This window comes from Emys orbicularis, chromosome 3 (genome assembly GCF_028017835.1).
Source record: "Emys orbicularis isolate rEmyOrb1 chromosome 3, rEmyOrb1.hap1, whole genome shotgun sequence".
NCBI classification, from domain to species: domain Eukaryota; kingdom Metazoa; phylum Chordata; order Testudines; family Emydidae; genus Emys; species Emys orbicularis.
In genome coordinates this window covers 136,088,142-136,113,263 of record NC_088685.1, presented here as the reverse complement: position 1 = coordinate 136,113,263, position 25,122 = coordinate 136,088,142, and the positions used below count along the sequence as shown (strand labels likewise).

At 38.9% G+C, this 25,122-nt stretch overlaps 1 protein-coding gene across 1 annotated transcript in view; it reads right to left on the bottom strand.

Moving 5' to 3' along the window:
• Positions 1-7,701: 7,701 nt before the first annotated feature.
• The window catches only part of KCNK1 (potassium two pore domain channel subfamily K member 1), a 39,459-nt gene continuing 22,038 nt past the window's right edge, over positions 7,702-25,122 (bottom strand). Inside the window, exons 2-3 of the mRNA XM_065401871.1 lie at positions 10,549-10,944; positions 7,702-7,961 (exon numbers count right to left, since the gene is read on the bottom strand). Coding sequence (XP_065257943.1) covers positions 7,702-7,961; positions 10,549-10,944 — 656 coding nt within the window. The remainder of the gene's footprint in view (positions 7,962-10,548; positions 10,945-25,122) is intronic.

Here is a 25,122-nt window from a genome sequence, read left to right as displayed (position 1 = left end):
CATCACAGGGCAGTCGCAGGCTACAAGTACACAGAGTAGTAGGAAGTTTGTTACCTCATTTGTGTACATAGTTCCTGTTCCTAATAAAGGGTTTATCTTGACACTGGTCTGCTCATCAGTAAGATAAAACATAACAGCTCTGGTCTGTCTCTGGTCTGATCCCATCTCTCATCATGTCACCCACCTCCTACTTGGCTCCACGGATGGCAACCTCAATATCCCATTCACCCCATTCTCATTTCCCGATCTTTCCCCATGTTGTATCATCCCCATCCCAGCTTGTTAAGCCACTATGTGCCCACATTCAAATCCCTCCTCAAGACTCAGTTATTCCCCAATACCCACAAAAAGTGAGCCGAACCAAGCCATACATAGAATAATGTTGACTCCAAGTTTACTCTTACCTGTGGGTTTCCCAGTGCATCCCATCTTCTCCATTTTTGTTACTTAGATTGTAAGCTCTTCAAGGGAAGATTGTTTGCTTGTACAGTGGCTTGTACAGGTGCAACACATTCAGTGGCTAACCATTGGGTGCCATTAAAAGCTTATTTTCCACTCTTCAGTGATTGGGGTTTCCCCAATATCTCACATTTTAAGCACCTGAAGATACTGTGGCTAATGCTGGTGCCTCGGCCTGTGAATGGTGAGTTTTTAATGGAGCTCACGGTGAGCCCGAATGTGGCCTTTACACAGATGCACGGGGGGGCATGAGTGCAAGCCCTTCCCTGTGCCACAAAAGGCCTGTCACATTCACAGTCCCTGTGCTTGGGTAGCACAGGTTCTGCACATCCCCTAGGCTCTTGGGGCACATAATACCATAAAAGGATCAGTGAGAGGCCAGGTCCTGGGCTTCTCCCTTCCTGCACCAGTCCATAGAGCAAGCCAGGGGGAATATGCTATACTTCGGGCATGGATGTAGCAGCAATTGCGCTTGCCCTACACCCCAGGGAAAAAATACTTCCTTGCTGAGGCGGAATTGTTCCCTGGACTCCTCCAGAGGGACTGTGGCTCTGCATTATCCCCAAGATGGAGTTTTGCCTAGCACTGCTCTCAGGGAACTCAAAGGATAAAGAACTGAGCCCTAGTTATTTTGCCTGAGCATGCACTAGGAGTTTGAGTTAAATGGGGCATGGATTGCAATTTTATCCTGCATAATGAATTTCAAACAAGTTCTTGTTAGTCCATGCAAATAGGATTAATCTGCTAAAGCAGCCAAATAAACATTTCTAGGAACTAAGCCCAAAGGTCATATTGTACTTTATTACCGGACAGCAATATTTATCACCTCTGTGTTCAGACTGAAGACTTCAAGCAATGACAATGAATCACAAAATGAATTTAGCATATCACCTACCGCAATCAGGAAAACCTACCCATGGAATTCTGACTTAGGGTTCATTAATTCCCATCTAAATTGATATTACATTTTGCAGTCTTCTGTTTACACAAATTAATTAAAATTTGCCAGTATACAGCTGAAACAAAAGCTTTTCAGGTGTTTGATAACATGACATTGTAACCTGAGTGCATTTATTGTGTGTGAATAATGGCAAGTAACACAGCAATTATTCATTTAAGTAGGAAAAACTAAGATTGAATTCTCCTGTGTGATCTATTAGTTTTTATATTCAACATTCTGTAAGAAATATGACTCTAGCTGACTTATATGGAGAGGAGTTGGGTGAATTATACAACCAGGGCCGGCTCCAGGGTTTTGGCCGCCCCAAGCAGCCAAACAAAAAAAACAAACAAACAAACAAACAAACAAAAGCCACGATCTGTGGCGGCAATTCGGCGGAAGGTCCTTCGCTCCGAGCAGGAGTGAGGGACCGTCCACCGAATTGCCGCCGAACAGCTGGACGTGCCGCTCCTCTCCGAAGTGGCCGCCGCAAGCACCTGCTTGGTAAGCTGGTGCCTGGAGCCGGCCCTGTATACAACAATTACATGTTGGACCTTGGACTTATTTTTTAAAAGTAAATTGGTAGGCCTAAGGACTATAGTGAAAGTTAATTTAAGCCTATTTAGGTTGTTTGTGAGTAGGATATTCAAAAACATTTAATGGTTGGCCTAACTCTGCTCCCATTGAAGTCAGTGGCAGCAGAGATAGGCCAAGGCTCCCTACCTATGGTACCTCCGAGAAAGAGAAGATTAGGACCAACTCTGTGCTCTGTTGCCATCAATGTGTTGCACCTGTGTAACAGAACACAAAACTGGGCCTTTAGTGATCAGCTGTGTTGTGTGAACCCTCCTCCTCCCAGCAGACTGGCTTTTTCACTTTAGAAGGAACGGCTGTGTCTGATACACTAATCAATGAATCACTCTGTTATCTGCAGGGATAAGGATCTAACAATGTTAGCAACTCCAGATTAAGTAAACCAGTAGCTTAAAAAGTATGACCAAATTAGAGCCATTAGTTGTGATGCTTAATTACCCTTCTTGCAACCTGATCATTTATCCCCTAAACTTAATATAGGGATATTTATATAAAATTCTTTGTTTACTCTATTTAACAATATCATTTTCCTCCAATGAGCACAAAAACTGTGCAACTCTGGTTAGGATGAAGTTCCAAATGTTTTCAGTGACTTGCTACATATATATGGCAATTCCAGATACAGTGAACCTCATCTTATAGTGAAGTTATTCTATGGGGAAAAAAATTCACCATCTAATGGTTCCATTGAATTTCATTTCAGGTAAGGGTTAGCAATATCTTTTCTCCTCCCTCACGCTACAAACTTTCTTCTCTCTCACTGGAATAAAGCCATGTAATAGTTGAGGCTAAAACCATGAGCTACACTTTGCAAAATGTCAGCATGTTGTCATCATGACATTTATTATCATTCGGATTTATGCTCGCCATCATAATAAGCCTTCACACTGTGCCACTCAGTCGGATGACTGTCAGCTTTTTCACATGTTCCCATCCATATTCTGCCTCTTGATTATCCAGTCTGTCATTTAACCAAAATCTCCATGGTGCACGGTAGTCTCTCTCTGTCAGTTAGATGATGTGTGCAGTGTATCTGGATCATGCTGAGTAAAATAACACCGTACAATGGGACTAACCATCGGCAGAAACATAATGTTATTTCAAGGTAATTGGACCAAGAAATCTTCCCTGGTAAAAAAGGATACCAGTGATAAAAAGCACTCACTCATACTTCAGCAAGTGGAATTTGCATTAGATAGCATGTGATTTTTCAGATCAAGTCAAAGTGACCCTACTGCAATTAGAAATCACTATTTCCAAGTGAAACAAATTTGATGGAACTAGTAAACTGTGAAGATAAAAATAATGTGCATCTAGTAGAATATTATGTTAAAAGCATATTACAATATTAACCATGACTAGTCTAACTTTGTATGGAGTGAGAACCAAACTCTTTTTACAACAGTGTAGCTTTGAAGTAATACCATTAACATTATTTGAGTTACTTCAGATTTACTCAGATTTAACACAGAGCAGAATCTGGAACTAAGGGTCAAATCTTTGCCCTAGTCAAATCAGTGGGAGTTTTACTGTTGACTTCAGTGGAGCCAGCATTTGTGTGTTGTTCGTTTAGGGGCTGGGCACCTAACATTTCTAACAGCTGGCTTTATAAATACAACAAAGCCTTCATTATCAAAATATGAGGATTGTTAAAGTTAATCATATGGAGTGGTGAGATTTCAGTTCATAAGAACATAAGAATGGCCCTACTGTGTCAGACCAAAGGTCCATCTAACCCAGTATCCTGTCTTCTGACAGTAGCCAATGCCAGGTGCCCCAGTAGGAATGAACAGAACAGGTAATCATCAAGTGATCCATCCCCCGTCGCTCATTCCCAGCTTCTGGCAAACAGAGGCTAGGGACACCATTCCTGCCCATCCTGGCTAATAGCCATTGATGGACTTATCCTCCATGAATTTATCTAGTTCTTTTTTTAACCCTGTTTTGATCTTGGCCTTCACAACATCCTCTGGCAAGGAGTTCCACAGGTTGACTGTGTGTTGTGTGAAGAAATACTTCCTTTTGTTTTAAACCTGCTGCCTATTAATTTCATTTGGTGACCCCTAGTTCTTGTGTCATGAGAAGTAGTAAACAATACTTCCTTATCTACTTTCTCCACACCAGTCATGATTTTATAGACCTCTACCATATCTCCCCTTAGCCGTCGCTTTTCCAAGCTGAAAAGTCCCAGTCTTATTAATCTCTCCTCATACGGAAGCCATTCCATACCCCTAATCATTTTTGTTGCCCTTTTCTGAACCTTTTCCAATTCCAATATATCTTTTTTGAGATGGGGCGACCACATCTGCACACAGTATTCAAGATGTGGGCATACCATGTATTTATATAGAGGCAACATGTGAAACGTGGTGTACAGACTGCTCCCAAATAGCCAGGTAATAGCAGTGACTAAATCATTTTCGTCATCTCCAGGTGGCCGGGGACCTCTCTCATTTGGCTATCCCACCTAGCCACAGTATTCCAGGCCTTTGTCAGATGTGGGCTGGTTATAGCAAGAACTATACCTAGGATTAACTTGAAAGCGTGGTGGGTATATAGAATCTTTGTGTGATTCTATGTGCATCAGCCTGCTTCTTATGTGGGACATAGATAAGAGCACATTACACGGGTGCACTGGCTCTTTAGCCCTATCAGATACTCTAGCAATAGTTCTGATATTAATGTCTAGCTAGCTAGATGTTAAGGTCCCAGTTCTAATCTTAACCCACAGAAGGCATAATAGCTTAGCTATCCCTGAGCCTGCTTCTCTCTGCAACAGCTGTGCTCAGCAGACAAGCTGCCACTGACAGTCTCCAGTGAGAAACTCTTGGGGGATAGGACAGAAGGGTTGCAGCAGAATGAATTTTGACTGTGGAACGCCCCTACACTAGGGATCAGAAAGAGCCACAGTCCTGGCACATTTAGGGCTCACTCTAAGGGCTTGTCTACACTACCGTGCGGGGTTGATCTAAGATATGCAACTTCAGCTACATGAATAGCGTAGCTGAAGTCGACGTACTTAGATCTACTTACCGTGTCTCCACTGTGGTAAGTCAACAGCTGACGCTCTCCCGTCGACTCCGCTTGCACTTCTCGTTCTGGTGGAGTACTGGAGTCCATGGGAGAGCACTCAGTGGTCGATTTATCACGTCTATACTAGATGTGATTAATTGACCCCCGCTGGATCGATCACTGCCCGCTGATCCGGCAGGTGGTATAGACAAGCCCTAAGACTAATCACTTTGCTCAAGACTTCTCCCGACAAAAGTGGCTACAGAATAGCCTGACAATGTTGTTCCTAGAGACAAACAATTCCCATTTACAAGTGCAAGACAAATAAGGGAAAGAAAGAATATGGCCCATCTGCACAGTAGTAATGCTTTTCTAATTGCAAATGGGGCATATGCATGTACATGCTGAAGTTGGGGGAGGTTTGCGGTAGGTGGACAACTGAAGCCATGGGGCCTTATTCTCTTCTCTATAAAAATAGAAGTGTTTACTTCTTCTGACTCCTCTTCTTAGGACTTCTACACTCCTGACAGATCATTCATTTATGTTTGCAGACTCTTGCCCTCTATTTCAATTTGTATCTGCCAGCCTGACTTCTGATTAGCTTCAGCAACACATTTCCAATTTATACAAGATGCAAAGGAATCTTTCCTTTTTCTAATCCAGAGCCCATCTTAACCACGTTAGCCTCATTCATTAATTTACCTTTGGTTTCACATGACTACTTGACACTTGTAGGAACTAGAACATATTTCTAGAGACACTAATAATAATTGGAAATGACCATTTTTGCATTAACCGTAATTAACAGATCAGTTATTTTGAGACACTAAAATAAATGTCATTACTGTGCTTTATTTGCTGTTATCATTCTAAAGTGTGTTTATTTTTGTTTCAAATACTAAACATTATTCTATAGGAATAATCAGTAGAGGACTAGATGGTACATTCATTATTCATGTTGGCAAGCATATTCAGAATGAATGGTCCCATTGAAGTTGTTCACCAGGGTTAGGGTGGCACAATCTAGCCTTATGCACGCATTTTTTTTCATATGTCATCTATGTACAGTATATAAGTTCTTAAAGAAAACACGGAGCACAATTAAGTACAGGCACCCAGAAGCTACACACTTTTTTTTATTTAACCTTAAGTTTAAAATACAGTATTGTATATTCCCAGACACCACAGTAGACTGTTCAGCTTGTTTCTTCTATTTTTAATTCTGTGCTTTAGTATCAAGTGTCTGTATTTTGCAATTTGTGCACACACTATCACTTTGTTTCTATGCATGTCATGTTCTTCAGAGTTTAGCAATACATTCAAATTGACAGAAATCGTGTGTTTTCAAGTACTGAAGACAATCAATCAACTTCAAAAACGTCACTGAAAAACAGCAGAAATGTTCCTTGTACACTACTCTTAAATCTTAAAGTCAACATTTTTAGTGCTGCAATTTTGAGTTTTTCCTTTTATAAAGAGAAATCTAGGGTGAGGAAAAAAATCTACCTAAAATATCATTCCTAAATTGGTTAAACTCTAGTGGGCTACAATATATGTACAGTATATAAATATATTTATGTATATATGTACACATATACTAGTTAAACGTTCATTATAAATAGAGGTGTTTTAACTTAGGCTGTACAAAAATAGCCACTTTGTTGGGAACATGCAAACACAGTATGCTTCAACCTAACAAAAAAAATCTTTAGCTCGTTTTTCTTAAATATAAGTTTTAGTCATATAGATTTAACAGATTTAACCATAAAGTAAAGTTTCCCCGAAAAGGTATAAAATCTGTTCAACACTAGCTATAACTAAACTCACATATGGTATCTTTTAGGTAATTAATTTCAAGTATTCTTCTCATGTCAGCTAAGTCTAGACACTTTCATTTTGCTGCTTTATTACAGTAAGGTATTCATCTTTGAACACTAAAAGCCAAGTTATGGCCCATCTGGCATGCATGCACTGCAGGGGAGAGGGCTTTCCCTAGCACTGCTCTTATGTGGGAGGCAGTCTTAATATGGCGACTTGTGCTACAGGATCCAGATCCTATGTCCATAGAAATCAGTTGTAAAACTCTCATGGCACAGATTTTAAGGCCCGAAGAGACCACTATCATCATTTAGTCCGACTGCCAGCATAACACAGGCTGTCGAATTTCACTCAATGCTTCCTGCATCTAACCCGGCAGCATAGCTATCATTGCTGACTTTAATGGGGCAGGATCCCACTGCAGAAGCATGGTGGAGAGGCTGGCCACCTCTACTGTCAATGCACACTGCCCATAGGGCTGGTAACTGGACAGGGGTGTGCATAAAGCACTACTTCCCTGCACACCAGCCAGTAGCTATAAGGCTACACTGAAGGAGAGCAGATTACACCCATCCCAAGGGTGTTGCAGGGAGCTGCCAGTGGGGCATTATGCTTCCTCCTGGTCTCTTCAGGCATAATGCCTCCCAGGGATACCCCACCAGCTGCTACATATCCTCCCACTTTCCCAGTGTAGCTCCATTTTAGCAACATTGATTTGTGTCAGAAGTCTTTTCAACATCTGAAATGATGAATACTTATTAAAGCAGCACAGTCTCCTTTCTTTCGTAAATTTTTCCCCCCACAAAAAATAAAGAGGCATTCTATTTCTTACGGTAATGATGTAAGTGCACTATAATATTGGTATGGATGCCCTTGTATTAATTGTTTATACAGCCATCATAATAAGTTGCAGGTTGAACAGTCACAAAAGGCTCATTTGCTTTTTCATCCTCCTTCATGGAAGCTGCTTGGTCCGAAATCGAAGAGAAGGAAAGCTGGTCATGTTCCACTATATGCACTTGGTCCTCTTCCTTGTCCTTCTTCACATAAAACATTTTTCTAAACCTTTTGAGCTCACGAAGTTCACAGAAAGTTTCTAGAACCACCAACATTGCAATGAGGCCCAGCAACAGGTAACCTGCCCAAGAAACAAAAAGAGAGACAAGGTTTGTGAGGTAATGTCTTTTACTGAGCCAACTTCTGTTGGTAAAAGAGACAAGCTTTTGAGCTTGCTCAGAGAAAAACAACACAGTGCCCGAAGCATTATCAGGGAAAGCTGATGTGATAAAGCTCTAACTTGGAGTTTTTCCCACCTATGATCCCTGAACTATTATTTTTTTCCCTCCTTTCTGTCCTAGCATTTTTGGGGACAGAAGAAAAGTAATTTGCATGTAGCCCTTCGTATTTTACTTTTTTTCGACAAGACCACTGAAAATGCTATAATATGTAATAATTTGCTAATTGTTTTAGTTCATTGTGTTCCGTATGGGAAAGCAGGCAATGACATGCAATGCATAAGAATGTTATAACTTCAATAATCATGTACACTATATATAATTTCATGAATTGCGCATTCTTCAAAGTTTGTTTTCATTATTACTATTGCACATTGTTAATAGAAGTAGAAGTTTTACGAAGTTCAATACAGTCATTTGGCTATTACATCTGTTCAATAATACAGAACAGTTAAACAATATAACAGGAAAGTATCTTTTCCTTATGTATATACTTATACTTTTAAAAATGTATGAAGAAAACCTGCACCATAAAACAAGTGCAAAAGCCTAGAAATGTATGGAAAAAAATCAAAGAAAAAGTCTAAAATTTCACATAAACGTGTACAATCGCTGCTGGCACTTTGAAAACAGACAAATGTTTCTATTCCCCCCCCCACACACAGAAGAATTACATAGTTGAATCATGAAGACTGTATCCATCTTACATACATTACACTAATTAGGCAAAATCCTGCTGGCGTTATTTACACAAACACTACCATTGACTTTTGTTGCATATTGTACACATTTGAGATTTTGTTTTTGTAAGGGAAAACCATCATGCTCTGAGGTTCTGTGGTGGACCAACTCCCATGGGCTTGCATTGGAGCTCTTCCAAAAAATCAGCCTCCAAGGACTAACAATCCATCATGTTCTTTATTTTCCTCTCCAAACACAGACACACCCCATTTCCTGAACAGGACTCCACGGAACGTAGTCCAACAAGGATTTCTTATTTTAAATACTGTAACTTGACTCCTGCCTCCAATCAGCCCATGGCAGCTCCATCGCCCACTTGTTAAGTTTTTAAACACACAGCTTCACATTTTCTCTGGTGCGAAGGCTTGGGAGGAGCTCCCCATAAATGTCTACAAAGCTACCTCATTATCCTCCGTTAAAACCTTCTTGAAAACTCCTTTTCCATGATGCCCACAAGCAGCTTAACAACAGTTAGGCTATGGCACAAGACAATTGCCTGTCATGCTACCCAATATTGTTTCAGGGTTTCCTTGTATTCCCTCATCTGTCTGTATCCATTCGTTGTCTCTTGTTTTATACTTAGATTGTAAGCTCTTTGGGGCAGGCACTGTCTTTTTGTTCTATAGTTATATTGCGCCTAACCGAATGGGATCCTGGTCCATAACTAGGCCTCCCAGGCACTAGAGTATTACAAATAATAAGACCAGCAGTTCAGAGTTGGAAGCAGGATATTTGTTTTTGCCTCTTTTTTCTTAGCAAGCCACTTCCTAACTGACCTTAAAGCCTTTTTGCTTCCTTATTCCTTCAGCGCACAGGCTCCCTACTGGTATAGCTGTAATGTAAATTAACAAGCACTAAAAACAAATTCTAATCTTCAGCATCATATGCAATAGCCATGTGTTCACAAACATGCAGTGACATGCATTAAGACCCAAATATAAAAAGTCAAAATTTAAAAAAGTAGATTGTTATACTTTTGTATTTATTGTATATTCTTATTTTTTTTTATAAAATACTAAAATAAAAATTATAAAATATAAAATTAAATGCTGATTTTTTTTCCAAAATGAAATTCCTTCAAAATCAACATGTTCCAATTTTGATGAATCTGCATTTTCCAGTTGGAAATTTTTTGGCAAGGTCTAATGGGAGCTTTTGGGAGGTCTGCACAGCTTTTTAAAGGATGTTATAAATGGAGCTGTCGAAAAACTGGATGCAATTTTCTTCAACATTGTCCCTTTTTTGGCTCTCATTTGAAATTTCAAAGAAAGTGTTTTGTTTGTTTTTTTAAATTGAAGTTTGGAAAATTTCAACCAGTTCTAGTTCTAACAAATTATCCTGCTCCTTATCACTTATTTGACTGCCACAGCATTAATGCCAATTTGCGCTTGGGGTTTTTGTAATGGGGATGCAGGTTGGTTTATTAATCACTATCTAGCCAGACATTATTTCAGTTTATATTAAAACACACATAAAAATTAAAAAAACCCACACAGAAGCGGAAAAAACAACCCTACAGCCCAGAGAGCTAAAAACTAATCCCCAGTACTAATCTTCATTTAACCAACTCCCTATTCAGATTAGTGCTTTTGAAGGGGACTGGGAGAGTGAGGAAGAACCCATAAATCACTGTTACCAACTCAAAATGGGGCACAAGGCCTAGATGAACAGGTAAGTAACCAAAGAATATGGAGGGGGAGAAAGAGGCACCTAATACGTAGAAATCCCATTGGTTAGTTTGGTACTTACACGTAATTCCTATCTTATACAGCTCTCTGAATTTTTGATTGTAACCTTCTCCTGGAACATAGTCTCCAAGACCAATGGTGCTCAGGGAAATGAAACAAAAGTAAAAAGATTCCAAAAAGTTCCAATCATCTTCCATAACAGAAAATACTGCTGCCGGGATAAAGAAAAAGCATGAGACGGTAACAAACCCAAGAATCACTGCGTGGATGATGGCAACAATCTGCTTGGAGAAGCCCCAGCGAATGTGGAAATACAATACAGGCCGTCTGGTGACATAGACTATGATACGCTGCACCACAGCAGTCAGGAAAAGCAGCGTAAAGGGGATTCCGATGACGGAGTATATAATACAGAAAGCCTTTCCTCCATCCGACAAAGGCACAGTGTGACCGTAACCTGGGGGAGGGAAAAACAAACAAACAGAGGAAGGGTGTATATGAAATGTGGAAAATAAATTGGAACACGCACATACCACCAGTGGGGAACTCATTTGCTGCATATGTGACTGTGTAGTATTATGTTACACAAAGAACCTTTCACAAAACTTTGAACTCTGCTACACTTTAAATGTACTACTATCAAGGATAATTTTAAACTATTGGTACAGCCAGACTATTGGGGGTTAACAGCTACATATACAGAACAAAGCATAAGGGAAAACATTTTTCAAAACTATGCATGTCATTTTAACAATGTATATTTTGGAGAAAGGGTGTGTTGTCTAGTATTCAGAGCATGAGACCAGAGATCAAGACATCTGGGTTCTATTTCTGGTTCTCCTACCGACTTATTGTTTGACCTTCAGCAAGTGACCTGGACACAGATCCTGAAAAGGTATTTAGGCACATTGCCACTGATTTTAATGGAAGTGCCTAAATACCTTAGAGGATGCCTTAACCTTTCTTTGCTTCAATTTACTGACCTGTCAAAATGGGATAATCCTTACCTCACAAGGGTGTTGTTAGGCTTCACTGATTGTAAAACACTTTTAGATCTTTAGAAGGAAGGTGTTAAAAAGTGCAAAGTATTATTGTAATTAGTATGCCACATTGCATTTTTTCCATAGGGTGTTTCAATGATAATCCCCTAAGAATATTTAAAAAACAAAACAAACCTCCACAGAAAAAATAATAGCTTGAAGGCTGGACCTTCACCAGGTCACTGGTGCATTATAAGTGTCAATAGTAATCTGTCTAGTTTAGAATGTAGGAATTTATACAGTGCTGTACGGGCTGCTGATGCCAATGTATGCAATTATGCTAGTCCCAGGCTAGAAAGTGTACCATGCCAGACTGTTTGGTTTTAAAAGTAAACCACAAGCACAATAAATCCACTGTGAACTGTAAATGTATTCTTCTATTTGTCAGCTGACAAAATTAATATTTTACTGTTATTGTAGTGGGGAAGGGGAAGTCTCCTGCAATCTAGGGAGGTTAATCACACCAATAGAAAGACATGTAGTAATATAACTCCAAGCAAGTTGTAGCCAATTGGTTCATTTTATCATTCATTTATTGTGTGATGTTATGATTAACTAACATGTCACATGGTATACAATCATTGTATGCTAAATAGAGTTAAATTGTAGTATTGTAGAAGTATAAGATGAATCAGTATTTAGACGTGATAAGTACACATTAGGTATCTAAGTGAGTAGGGCTGAAACGCCAGGCCTACAGGCTGAGGCCTGTATGATGTCAGCTTAGCCATACTAGGCTATAAGCTTAAGAAATGCTTGACATAAGTGAGTGACCAAAGAATGACCCTATGCCACAAAATTATGAGAAAAGATATACCAGTGGGTGGCATTGCAAAAAAATTAACTGTAAGATTAATTTTTGATGACAAGATACCTGGTAGTCACATTTTTCTAGCACGCGTCCTAATTGCAGGGTGCACTATGTGCATAAATGCTAATGAGAACAAAAGGATCTACAAACAACCTATGAAAAATGGGGTATCCCAATATTCTTGGGAGACAATACAAATATGGGAAAAGAGGGTTGACACTTTCATGCACTTGTGCAGGGTATAAGGTATAGTCAGAATCATATTATAAAAGAGGGGGCTCCCAGGTTGGGTAAAATGAGTTCCCTATGGGAAAACTCCAGCAGCAACCACCCCTCTACTGATGATCAATTGGCAAGGCATCCATCAGACCTCAAGGAATATCATTAAGGATGTGAGTATGACTATATTTCTAACTTGTGCATGGGTTTTTGTAGGATTTCTATATGCATGGGTAATCATAACCTTAATTGTAACATTAATAAAACTTGTAAAACAGACTAGACCTTGTACTTCTAACTGTATGTGTGGTCACTACTTTTGGTCTTTATGTTCCTAAATCCTCTAGGTAGCAGAGGTGACTTTCACTCTGTAGAGTTTGAAACTGTAGCCACCAGAGCCTAACCCAGGGTGGTGTAATACCACATTACAAAAATCACTTTAAATAAAAGGCTACAAAGTTCAGACAAGTCCTAGCCATTTACAGCTAAAAATCTGCTAGTTCATGAAGAGTCACTTGAATCCCGTACTTCCAATCTTATCCACCTTACAAGTCAGACATAAAAAAGAAACCTTCTTGAAAGTTTACCGGTGGTCTAAAAATTGGTACTAAATGTCATAGAGGAAGCAATATTTTTCTCCAAGATGCATAGAAACACTTTTAGGTAACGGATGACAAATTACAAAATTTGAATCTCCTCACCATTACAACATGCACAAAGAAACCCTATGCAGTGTAATTTCTCTGCATTATATAACTTAATGCACCAAATAGTCTTCAGTCCTACATGAATTTTAATGACTTGATGAATAATTCATCCAAGTTCAGTCACTTGAACTCCAGAAAAAAAAGTCATGCTGCAGGGCCCTTTTTTTGTTTATGTTTATAGTACTACTGAAATCCATTACAAGCCTCAAAGATTTTTAAACACACTAAACTGTTAATGCCTCTAACTTGTACATGGAACTGTTCATATTTTATTGAGTTGGCCCTATAGAGTTTTCTGCCTAAATCTAACTCCATATTAAAAACAACTGGAAAATCACTCCTAACTACTTTGTATACACAGACCATCCAGTTAGTGGTTTCCAAAGTTTTTTTGCCTTTTACAAATGTTAGGGCCTGATCCAAAGATCATGAAGTCAGTGGATTAGTTAAACTGCATTTAACCCCTTTGTGAACACCCTTACACAGAATTCATTCACTTCCAAAGTGAGTTAAGATAAAGTGATTTAAGGCCACTTTAATACTGAATAACAGTTACAATATTTTTGTAGTGCCTATAAATCTTGGTCCTTCATTGTAACAAATATTAACACAATAGAGGATAGCCTTACATTTCAGAGAAAATCAGGGAACTAAAAAGATAAGCTAAATGTTACTGTTCAGTCGCTTGCTTTCTGTTGCATCTCATTCCCTTCCTTCATCTATGTGTTGCCTCTTCGCTCTGTAACCTCTTCAGGGCAAGGATTTTCTAAGATTGGTGCACACATCTGGCTCTATATAGCTATATAATAATGTGTCAGTTTCCATTATTCAGCTGAAGCAATCATGTTTATGTATATCACAACAGTAGTCCTAAGACATACTTTTCCTTATGAGAGAAAAGGACTCAAATTAAGGGGAATTGTATCCCCATTATTAAAATTATGAAATTACTTTAATCAGTCTAGGAAGAGGACTGGGACCGACTTGCTTTGGGGGACTAGAGTTAAAATGGTCCAAGTAACATATTTGGTAACTGAATTAGCAATTATAAAGATATGAAACAGTGTAAATGTCACCCACTTCTGCAAGAAAATTCACAGTGAGAAAAGAAATCACTGCAAAACACAGAGGGATTGCCAGACTGGATGAGACCAATGGTCCATATAGCTCAGCATCCTGTCACGGACAGTGATCAATACCAGATACTTCAGAGGAAGGGGCACCCCTCACATAATGGAAGTTATGCAACAGCCAGCCCATAGGGGATGTTTTTCCTAATAGTCATTTAATGGCTACTTTTATAACCTAAAAGGCATAGTATACACTTATACATTTTTATCTTATAGGATGTAATTGTGCATATTCTCATTGTCCATAGAAACAGATATTATTTTTCTAATCCTTTTAAGCCCTTGACCGTTGATACCTTGTGGCAATTACACAGGTTAATTATGTGTTGGATAAAATATTTCCTTTTATTGGTTTACATTTGTTGCCGTTTAATTACATTAATTGTTCCCTTGTTCTTGTATCATACCAGTAAACAGGAGTTACTGAGTCTACCTTCTCTGTACAACTCATTTTATATGCCTCTCATGTTCCCTATTATTGATCCCTTCTAGTTATTTTCCTCATCTGTCTCTGTACCTCTTCTATTTTCCTATATCCTAGCACTGAAGAGAGTATCTTCGGTGTGCCACTGGTTTATAAAATAGCATTAGAATATTTTCATTATTTTCTATCCCATTCTTTCTATAGCCAGACATTTTGTTTGCTTTTCGGATTTCCATTAAGCAGATGTTTTCACTGAGCTGCCCAGTTCCTTTTCCCAAATGGCTAGCGTCAGTCTAGAACCCAGCAACATGTATGAGAGGTTCACATTATTTCTTCCAAATTGCATTACCTTGTCAACACTGAGTTATCTGTTATCATGCTTCCCAATTGCTAGTCTGGACTAAATAGTTTTGTGTATCTGTAGCTTTTGCTACCTCATTGTTCAGTCCCTCCTTCAATTCATTTAGAAATATTTTAAATACTGTTCTAGCACAGATCTTTGAGGAAACCATGAAGTTGACCAATTAATCCTGGTTTTCAATCCCTTAGACTGCTTCTAATCCAGAACAGTAGTGTACTGTTTCCTTTATGGCCTCCCGGAGGGACTTTGACAAAGGCTTACTGAAAGTCCAAATAAATTATAACTGCTGTCTATTTTGTTGAAGTGATCAAAGAATTCCAGTACATCAGACCAGAACCATTTTCCTGGTATGTTCCTCCAGCAACAGAGGCAGAGGTCTCCCAGAAGGAAGAGGTGATACAGCTCTGAGCTGGATTACCTTCAGCCTGAATTTCCAGGCAGAAATCCCCACATGATGCTGTGGAAAGTGCTACTTTTCCCGATCCATCCTTTTCTGGCCCAAGCTCAAGAGCTTGCATCCATGGATCGATGGGAAGAACGAGGAGGAACGGTGAAGGGTGACATCCACTTTCTTCATGGACACCCACCTTCCATGCATGAATCACTGAGGGGTGATGTAGGCCAATTACATGTTCTAAGTCTCTTTCTACACAGTTTTTGTGTAAGCCTTTGTCATGCTCTGGAACCTATGCTAACAGTGCAACAAACTGATTATTTATGGCTGGACTATTTCCTTTATATGAGTTGCTGATATGCTCATGGGCTATATAAATCCTAGATACAACTCTTCAGCACTTTGTTTTGGTAGGAGGTACACAGCAGTAACTCAGGTGATCAGAACCCTGCCCTCAGGATTTCAAACCCATAGCAACGTTAGGATTAAAAAAGCTGATTAGTGAGTTTATGTAAAATACAGAAGCTCGCTGGGGCATAAATTACGAGGCAAGGGTCACATATTATGCGGCATGAATAAAATGAAATTCAAAGGTCACTTTGTGCAGCACAGCCATGTTATGTCAACATGCCATAATGTCAGATCTAATTTAAAATGCATTTTAAGAAGAATTTCTTGCCTCCTGTGTTTCTGTGAGAAAAAAAATCAGACAATGTTAGGATTGGAAAGGAACTAGTTACAAGCTTTAAAAATAAAATGATGATTCTAGGTAGCTAATTTATTAGCTTCTCAGCTCACACCTGACATGTGAGCACCTTTCCCCCTCATTAAAGATGGGAAAGGGAATAATGACTGAAGAAGAAGGTATGGGATGCACAACTCAATTAGAAAAGGCAGCCTGAAAAGATTTCTCAGCACTTTGACTCAAGGGTTTAAAATACAGCAATGCCGGGGGGAGGAGGGGGAGGACATGAAAGCAGAATCGTACATTACTAAAGCAATAGTAAAAATTAAGATTATTTTAAGAGGTGCACAATACTTAGGTAAATTTGATCATGTTTTCTAAGCAGGCTGATAGAATCCATCATGGAGGGCAGAAGGGAGAAAGATCCCAATATCAGAAGCATAGGAAAGGAGACCATCGTTGGGGAAAGGAGACTTTTTTCATTTTACAAAAAGGCATGCACTAAAAAGGAAATGTCTGGTAGTAAACGAAGGAGAAAAATCAAAGAGGGGAAGGAGATGTCCACAATTGTGAATTGTGAATCACGTGAGAGGCACCATAGACTGATATGTTTGGTTCCGAGTGAAATGGTAGCTATGAGCATGTTGTTGCAATACTATGTATGAAGGTATAGGAGATGAGATATTCTCTACAGACAACGGACTGCTGAAGTAGATGAGATTTTGTGTTCAGGTCAAGTGTGGTGGGATGCAGAGGAGAGCAGGCGAGGTTTTAGATATGTATGTAATAGCTGAACCACATGCCAAAAATAGCAGGAACCACAGCCAAAAATTGTGAAATTCCCATAAACAATCCTGTTTTTAATATATTATATTTACAGTGTGGCATGGTTTGTGCTTCTTAATGTAAATGTAGATGAGACAAGTTGGTTGGCTGTTATGATACTAGTATAGATTTGAGGTTCAGAGTTAAGCTGGTCTGTGGAAACTTGAAAATGTCCTGACTTTCAAACTTTCTAATAATGCTCTCTTAAAACACAGTTTTCCTCTGAAAAGTGACTAAAAATGGCAGTGTGTGGTTCCATATTTATTGTATCTCAGTGACTCCAGACCAACTGTGTACACTTTTTAAATAAACAGCTGTTTTCATAACCTGCAAACTCAACCGGGAATCTGAAAGCTGGATTCCTTCTAACTCTCACATCACCAACAATAAAGATTTAATCAAAGCTTAATTAAAAAAAAAAATCTGTTGATAATTCATGAACCTGAACAGAACCCAGCTCCTCTTCCTATAGTAATATAGTTTCTGAAACTGACATGAATAAAAAGTAATTTTAACCAATAAAATAAAGCACTTATGACTGAGTATACAAAGGGATTAACAGGTCTATTGAGTAGTGAGTTCCAATATAATCATTTTTTGGAGTAAAACCACACTTTAATTTTACTAATCTCTAGTTCTAATTCCAACTGTATCCTGAAGTTTGTCAGGGAATTCACTGATTTTCTAAGCAAGCATTCCAATGCACTGACATGTGAAGATCTGCTATATTGTATAATGTTTCATTCCCTTCTGACAGACTATATTTTGCTATCATTATCCAATGAAACCAAAAAATTAAATACTTAAAACAAATATTCTGCCAACAAAGTTTGTAGTCTCCTTGAAAAAGAGTGGTTCAACTAATATGTTTAGAAATGCCACTGGCTGAATCACTACAGGCTGTAACTTCTTTGAACCCAAGCAGTTTGGTGCATAAGAATGTATTATTTCTGCTGGCTGTCAGCTAAGTCAGAAATCCTAAACGTCCAGTCCATGGAGTTCACAGACTAGTTTGCAGCCCCTGAACCCAAGAAGTTTGCATGAGGGAGGTTTTGTACTTTACCACCACTGCCATATGGCACACCTTTCACACAGTTTGCTAGATATCTGGTGGCCCTTTTCAAATTGTATGAAGTCTGCCAGACCTGCTGAGAGGTAGCGGCTGCTAGGGAGAAGAGAAGATTGTTGCTATGAACCAATACATACATACTTCTTTGACCACTGACTACTCTTGTAGAATTTTGAGGGTAAAGAGATTTCTGAGGAATTTAAAAGGGAGAACAGAACTAAGCATAGAACAGGAATCTAGTTACAGTCTTAACAGTCAAGACACTGTAGTACTCTCTCCATAATAAAGGACTCTTGTCTCTGCTGACTATTTTAAAGTATATTTTTAAGTTGCTAGGGCACTACCTAGTACCACAAACTGCAGTTTAACAGTTCCTGGAACTCTTCAAACAGTAAAGGACAGCACTTCATAATTCCAAAGTGAGACCAGTAGGGTAGCCTTTATAAAGCACCATATGATTTGCAAAGGATACAACTATATCACAAAGCATCAGCAAGTTTACAAAGTCTATCTCCAATTGGACAGCATGGCTAAGGTGATTGTGCTCCTCTTCCCTCCATCCTTGTGGCTAGTACTGGAGAGGTCTCTGTAGATGGGTGAATTTTACCTTACTACATATTGCAGAAGTGTGTCTCTCCACTTTGTTTTTCCTGTCCTATTTCCATAGAGAGGAACAGCTCTCATTTTAAATATACAGGACAATGTGTAATAAGTACAGCTCTTATTTATTTCCCCCCCTCCCCACTTAAAAATTCTGACAGACATCCATAATGAATTATAGGGGTAATTAAAAATTGGACTAAACTAGATGAAGCTAGATTTAGATATGACAAAGCGATATGGTTTACTGCATTGCAGATAGTCTGTTCCTTTGTGATTGTCTCTATATTCATAGGCATAAGAATACTGCTGAATATATTCTTGTGTCATACTTGAGCAGATTAATGTTTGGCTCAGTAATGTCACTTCTCAGCATAAGCATCAGAGAGAAATGTAGAATCTCTTTTTTATTACACCGTAGAAATGACTTGAAGTGGAAAATGATAGCATTTTCCACTTGCCATGGACCTGCTAATCCCACTCAGTTTGCATTATATATGAGCTAAGCATATAGTATCAACTCAAGGTGAACCATTACACTACTCTAGTGCAGGTCTCTAATTAGCAAGTCTGCACGAAAGCATACATTCCAACTGTCACCAAAAAGGAATCCAGAGGAGAAAAGAAAGATACAGAACTGCTGTGATTGTAGTCATACTATTTCCAGGACCAATAAACATGCCTTTAAAAAGACCTAACATTTCTGTAGGAAGTGAAAGCCTGGATGTTTCAGAAACTGATGGCACTTATCTTACAATCACACCCCCTCTAGAAGTGGACAACTGGATTTTTCAAGCCCCAATACAGTACTGGCATGTTACTCAGTTTATACAGAATTATCTAGAGTGAAACTCCTCTTACTAGGATACATTTAAACCTTGATCCTGACATGAGCTCCGTGTGGGTAGGATCTGGGGGGCACAAAGAGCCCCAATTATTTTGATTACACTGAGCCAACGTATCATTAAAGACTTCCAGGTGCGCCACGTAGGTGCAAGGTTCCCCACAGTGCTCATTGCAGGACTAAGGACTAAATTTACAAGCTTATTTATCAGATATAGATCTACTATACCTTAGCAGAAAAATTCTGACTTCAATTTGATGATAGTCAAAAAGATTTGTGTAAGTATTTTCCGCCATTACTATTAGGGTTTTGTTTTGTTTGTTTTTATAGCTGAAGCCCTTGTGTAAGAATTGGACCTAAGATCACAAGGGTTTATGGTGATCAAAACAGGAATCATTTGGAGTGTCCCTCCCCCCCCCAGAATGATAAATAAAAATATATATTTAGAAATAAAGACAACTAATACAAAATAAATCCACCAGATCTTTATTATCTCCAGCAGAATCTCACATAAAAGCTATAGCTATTTTTTCCTCCAACCTCAGATTAATCTTTTAATAAAATAAAAATAAGGGCAAGTACTGAGAGGCTGCTGAATACCAGCCAACCAACAGGTCAAAGACAAGGTTAGACTTCCTGAGAGTTGCTTTGAGGATTCAGTAATGATAACTCCAGTTATTCTTTTTTTTAAATTGGTTTACATGCCTGCCAGGCAACAGATGGTCAAATTTGTACCCGAGTCAGGCTCCCACCAATAAGCTATTTCATGATGGCTGTTGCCTGGTAGAACTCACTCAAGAATCTCAGTAACTCAGAGAAGTACAAACGGCTGCTAAAAAGGGGAGCATTATTTCTATCCGACTGAAATGTTACAAAATGGACAGTTTTTTGAGTTGATGTTTTTGCGTATGCTGTTTGTGCCTTTACGTATAGCAGCATATTTCTTTGTGCTCTCCTACCATAGCACCTTCTTAACCATTACTTACCAAGGGCAAAATTCACCCAAGGAAGAGGGCCCACACAGGGCTGGGACTGCCTCAGACTATGTATTTGTACAGTGCCTAGCACAAAAGGGCCCTGACCTTGGTCAGGCCATCTAGGTGCTCCTGTACCACAAATACTACTACCCTGGATTTGTTCAATATTACAGTCCACTACAGCAGTGTCAGTTATGGCAACAGCAGCTGAGCAGTGAAAGCCCATTTACCATAGCTAGCATTGAGCCTCAGAGGATACACACGGTCTTGAGGGTTAGGGTAGGAGGATGATGTTTTTTATCGCCAGAAAGGCTTGGAGCTATGCTTTTAATCTCCTGTAGTAACATTTTCTGTGCTACATCCATTTTTAAAGTTCATCCCAATTACTTGAGCCTTCTGCCACTTGAAAGACTTTGTTTATGCACAGCGCACTGTAGGGATGTACCAGCTGCCACTGCTGAGCCCAGCACCTGTGCAGTATGGTTACTCAGCTTGACAGGAACAAAAGTCAGATGCATTTCATCAAGAACAGGCTTCTAAAAACTGATATCGGGCAGCTGTTCCCTTCCCAAATGCATCTTAGATGCGTCAACAGTTCTGAAGGTGTCACAGAGCCATTTACTGCAGTACTTTAATCAAGTATCTAATTAGTGAAAAATAGATATGTAATTTTGCAAGGTTATCATTTCTTGCACTGAAATGAGCTGCAATTGTAGTTCTTCGACCATCTGGGAATAGAGAAATAAACCAGCTGCAGAGTATACTGCTTTCCACCTCCCTCTCCCAAACAGAGAGACTATTTACTGCACCTTCAGGAGGAACTGAGAGTGAGATCAGTGAATGAGACCAGTTGTTCAGTGGGCAGAACCAAAGAGTTCTATAATGTAGATAGTTTCTTTAAATAAAAATGCAACTTTCCATCTACTGAGGAATTTCTATTCGTAAAGCTGATTTGTTATGTGGACCTCGGACAAGTCATATAGCATCAGTTCCCTCATTTGCAACATGAGGATGATAATCCCTACCCATGTTTGTAGGACGTTTTGACATTCAAAGCATATGCATTTATATGTCATTTCCAATCATTTTACATTTTAATATGTTTTCATATATAGAGTCTAATTCTGGTTGATTTGATAATGTAGCAATTTCTGGAAATATTAAGGTTTTAACAGCATATAAAACTGCCACATATAATCATTGGCTTATCCTTCCTCCTTCCCAAACGTGTTCACAGCCCATTAATCCCTAAAAATCAGTCAAAAGAAACAAACTATTACAAACCAGACAAAAATACACAATTCTCTATTTCTATGGAGCATGTTTTCAAACTGGAAAATCCATTTTGTAACTAAAAATATAAGACTCTTCTTTCTGAAGCTCACACAATGTTTCTCTTAGGGTCAAAGCAAAATAAGTGTGGTCATTTCAGACCTGAGTAATCCACAAACACGATCCCGTCATATTTTGTAAAACCTATCATAATCTGCCCAAATAAATATAAAAACATTCACATGTTCAAAGTTCTGTATTAATTCTGAGAGGACCAGCAGGCAGATATTTTTACTGCTCTGAGAACTAATCTGTTGACCCATGTTCAAATTTTGAGACTATATCAGCCCTACCCACCTTATACTTATAGAGATACTGATTTGTCACTTTTGATGTTAGGATAGTGCAGGTAACAGAAGCTGTGAACACAGCATCTTGCACTAGATCACTATTTCTGGATACATTGATCAAAGGATAGATCAAGCTCAGTTAGGTCCTCCCACGTACAAAAGTCCTTAATACATAAGCGTGACACTGCGTCAAAAGGCATTAAGCAACCAGCAGGCTAAAGTGACCCAGATCAACCTTTAATACATAGGGAAGTATTGAAATGGTAAACAGTGCCATTTCTTGTAAACAGCTAACAAAGCCATGATAGATAGACCAGAGTGTTTGAAATGTAAGTCTGTATGATCAGAGAATTAGAAGTAAATACTAATTGTATTTGTCTGAGTTTACCTATATCTGTTAGAAGCTTCTCAATGGTGATCTCATTAGCTGGTAGACGATAAACTTTTTTTTCCTGTCTATTACTATGTTCTATTGATTCAGAGATCAAAAAGGAATATTAGCAACTAAATGAAATATGTGGTGTAATAATATCATTGTCTTTATTTCTCTTTGAAATTTGTAGTAAACTATCTGGGAACTTTTGAACGGTTAATAGCCTTATGCTAATCAATGTAACTAATTACTTGTGTGTACATAGGAAATATGAATGGACTGCAAAGCAACAATCTATATTACCTATTCTTCACCCAAGGAATGCCCGCTGTGTTATCTGCTATCAAGAGGCTGTCCTAGCCTGCCGGAGATCTATAAAAACTCTAGAGCCTGATCCTGTCATCTCAAGTCTGCTTGAACCTGGTCAGGGGAGGTTTGAGTCGCAAGACTGAGGCCTCCAACTCCAGTCTGGATTAACCTGCTATTTTTCAATGGAAGAATTTAAACAGACTCTGCACATGGACTGCCTATTTGGACTGTAATCTAATGAACTGATTCTGGAAACATTTTTATACAACTCAGCAGCCCACCATCTCTACTATGAAACGGACGTAAGTACTTAAAAGATCATTATACGTATAGATATGAATTAACCATAATCACTCTTTTCTTTTTAATAAATCTTAGATTAGTTAAGAAGGATTGGCTGTAAGCATGCATTTGGGTAAAGGCTGAAATATTCATTGACCTGGTGGGCAATGTGTCTGATCTCTTGGGATTGGTAGAACTTTATATATGGTGAATAAGATTTTAAATAATCCTCACCATATTTGACTTGGCTGTCTGGGTAGGAGTCTAGATCTGGATTGCTGTGGGGGAGCTGTATTTTTGGCTTCTGAGTAACCAGTAAGGCATTGTAGAAGCGGTTTTGTTGCTGGCTTTTGTTGCTAATTATTAAAATAAACCACTAGTTTTGGGGATTGTCTGCCTCATTCTTTGCAGTTCACCCTGATTGAGCAATCTCAGAGAGGCCCCTCTAGCAACCCTGGTCACAGTAAGATAGTGCTAAGTGAAGGTGGTGTTTTCAGGTTGGCTTTCTGGATATAATGCAGAAAAAGACAAACATAAAAATCTCATGTCTCTTATAGGGACTGATCCTCTGAACTGCTGACAGCCCTCAGCTCCCATTCCCTTTGGGACGATGGGAAAGAAATTTCTGGTTGAAGATGGGGAAATACCAGAAACGTGGCAGAATATGCTGCTGCACATTGGGATAGTGCAGATATGTAGCATCCAAAAGAAAGATATACAAAGGAAGATACTTAAAAGGGATATATTTCCACAAGGGAAGTACAAAATGGCACAACAACTGCAAATAGTAGAATTGTTATTAACATGTTTATATTAGAGAGGATGAGCATGTATTACTTAGAAATGAATTGTGACCTAATATTTCAGAAGATAGAAACTCCAGTGAGATGCAAGAAAATACAAAGTAGGCTGACAATATCCAGATAAAGCGAGAACAAGTTTTTTGCTTCATGGTTTTCAGTTATTATATTATATGCACTGATTAAAGATTATTTACCTCACACAAGTGATCAAACATTTCCTCAAATGGTTTATTACAAATTAAAAATAAAAATAAATAAATCCTTTCACAAATCCTCTTAAATCCCTAACTTCCTGTAGTAGGATTTTCCCACTGGCAGTGCTTCACTGCACTCTCAAAGAGCCAGTATCTGATACTATTCAATGTTTGTAAGCGTAACTTGAAATCAGTGGGGCTACTACTTGTGGAGGAAGTTACGGCTCAATGTGCAGAAGGGTGTCAGAATCTGGACCTGAGAATTCTGGCCAAGATTCTCAGTGATTAGTGGGTTTTGGTGCCCAACTTGTGACATCCTAAAGCAGCCTGATTTTCAGAATGGCCTTAGCAACCAGCCTTTGAAAATGTGGTCCTTTAAGTTATCTCAAGTTGGATGCCACAAATCACTAATCGCTTTTTAAAATCTTGGCCACAACAAAGGAGTCTAGACTAGTGTGATCTGCCATTTTTCTTGACCACAGTATAACCCTGCAATGACTATCTGCACCTACAATGCCACACTGTAGACTTAGTACAGTAGTGAGCAGTCTGGGTGAGCATTATGTAAGTAAGCTTCTTGTACATCTATTCCACAGGAGATATTTCTTTCCGGAAGTCTGCCCCCACTGGGATATCCACTTTCTTACAACATTTGGTCACTGACCATTAGCAAGGGTGAGTCACACAGTACTAATGCATTATTATAACTTTTTTTTTTTTTTAATTGGTCTCAAAGGCACTGCAGTTCATGCATAGCTAGCTGGGTTTTTTTTTAAGTTATCAAATAAAAAAATTGAGGTTCCCCAACCATAAATTCAGTGGAAGGTCTTTGTAGCATGATTGTATTTGTAGGCATATTGGATGTGAGGCTGGCACAGTAACATAATAGAAATACTCAGTGGCCATGATAGCTGTAATAATTTTTTTAAGAAGTGGTTCTCCTTAAGTGGTTTCAGTTTTGCTAGC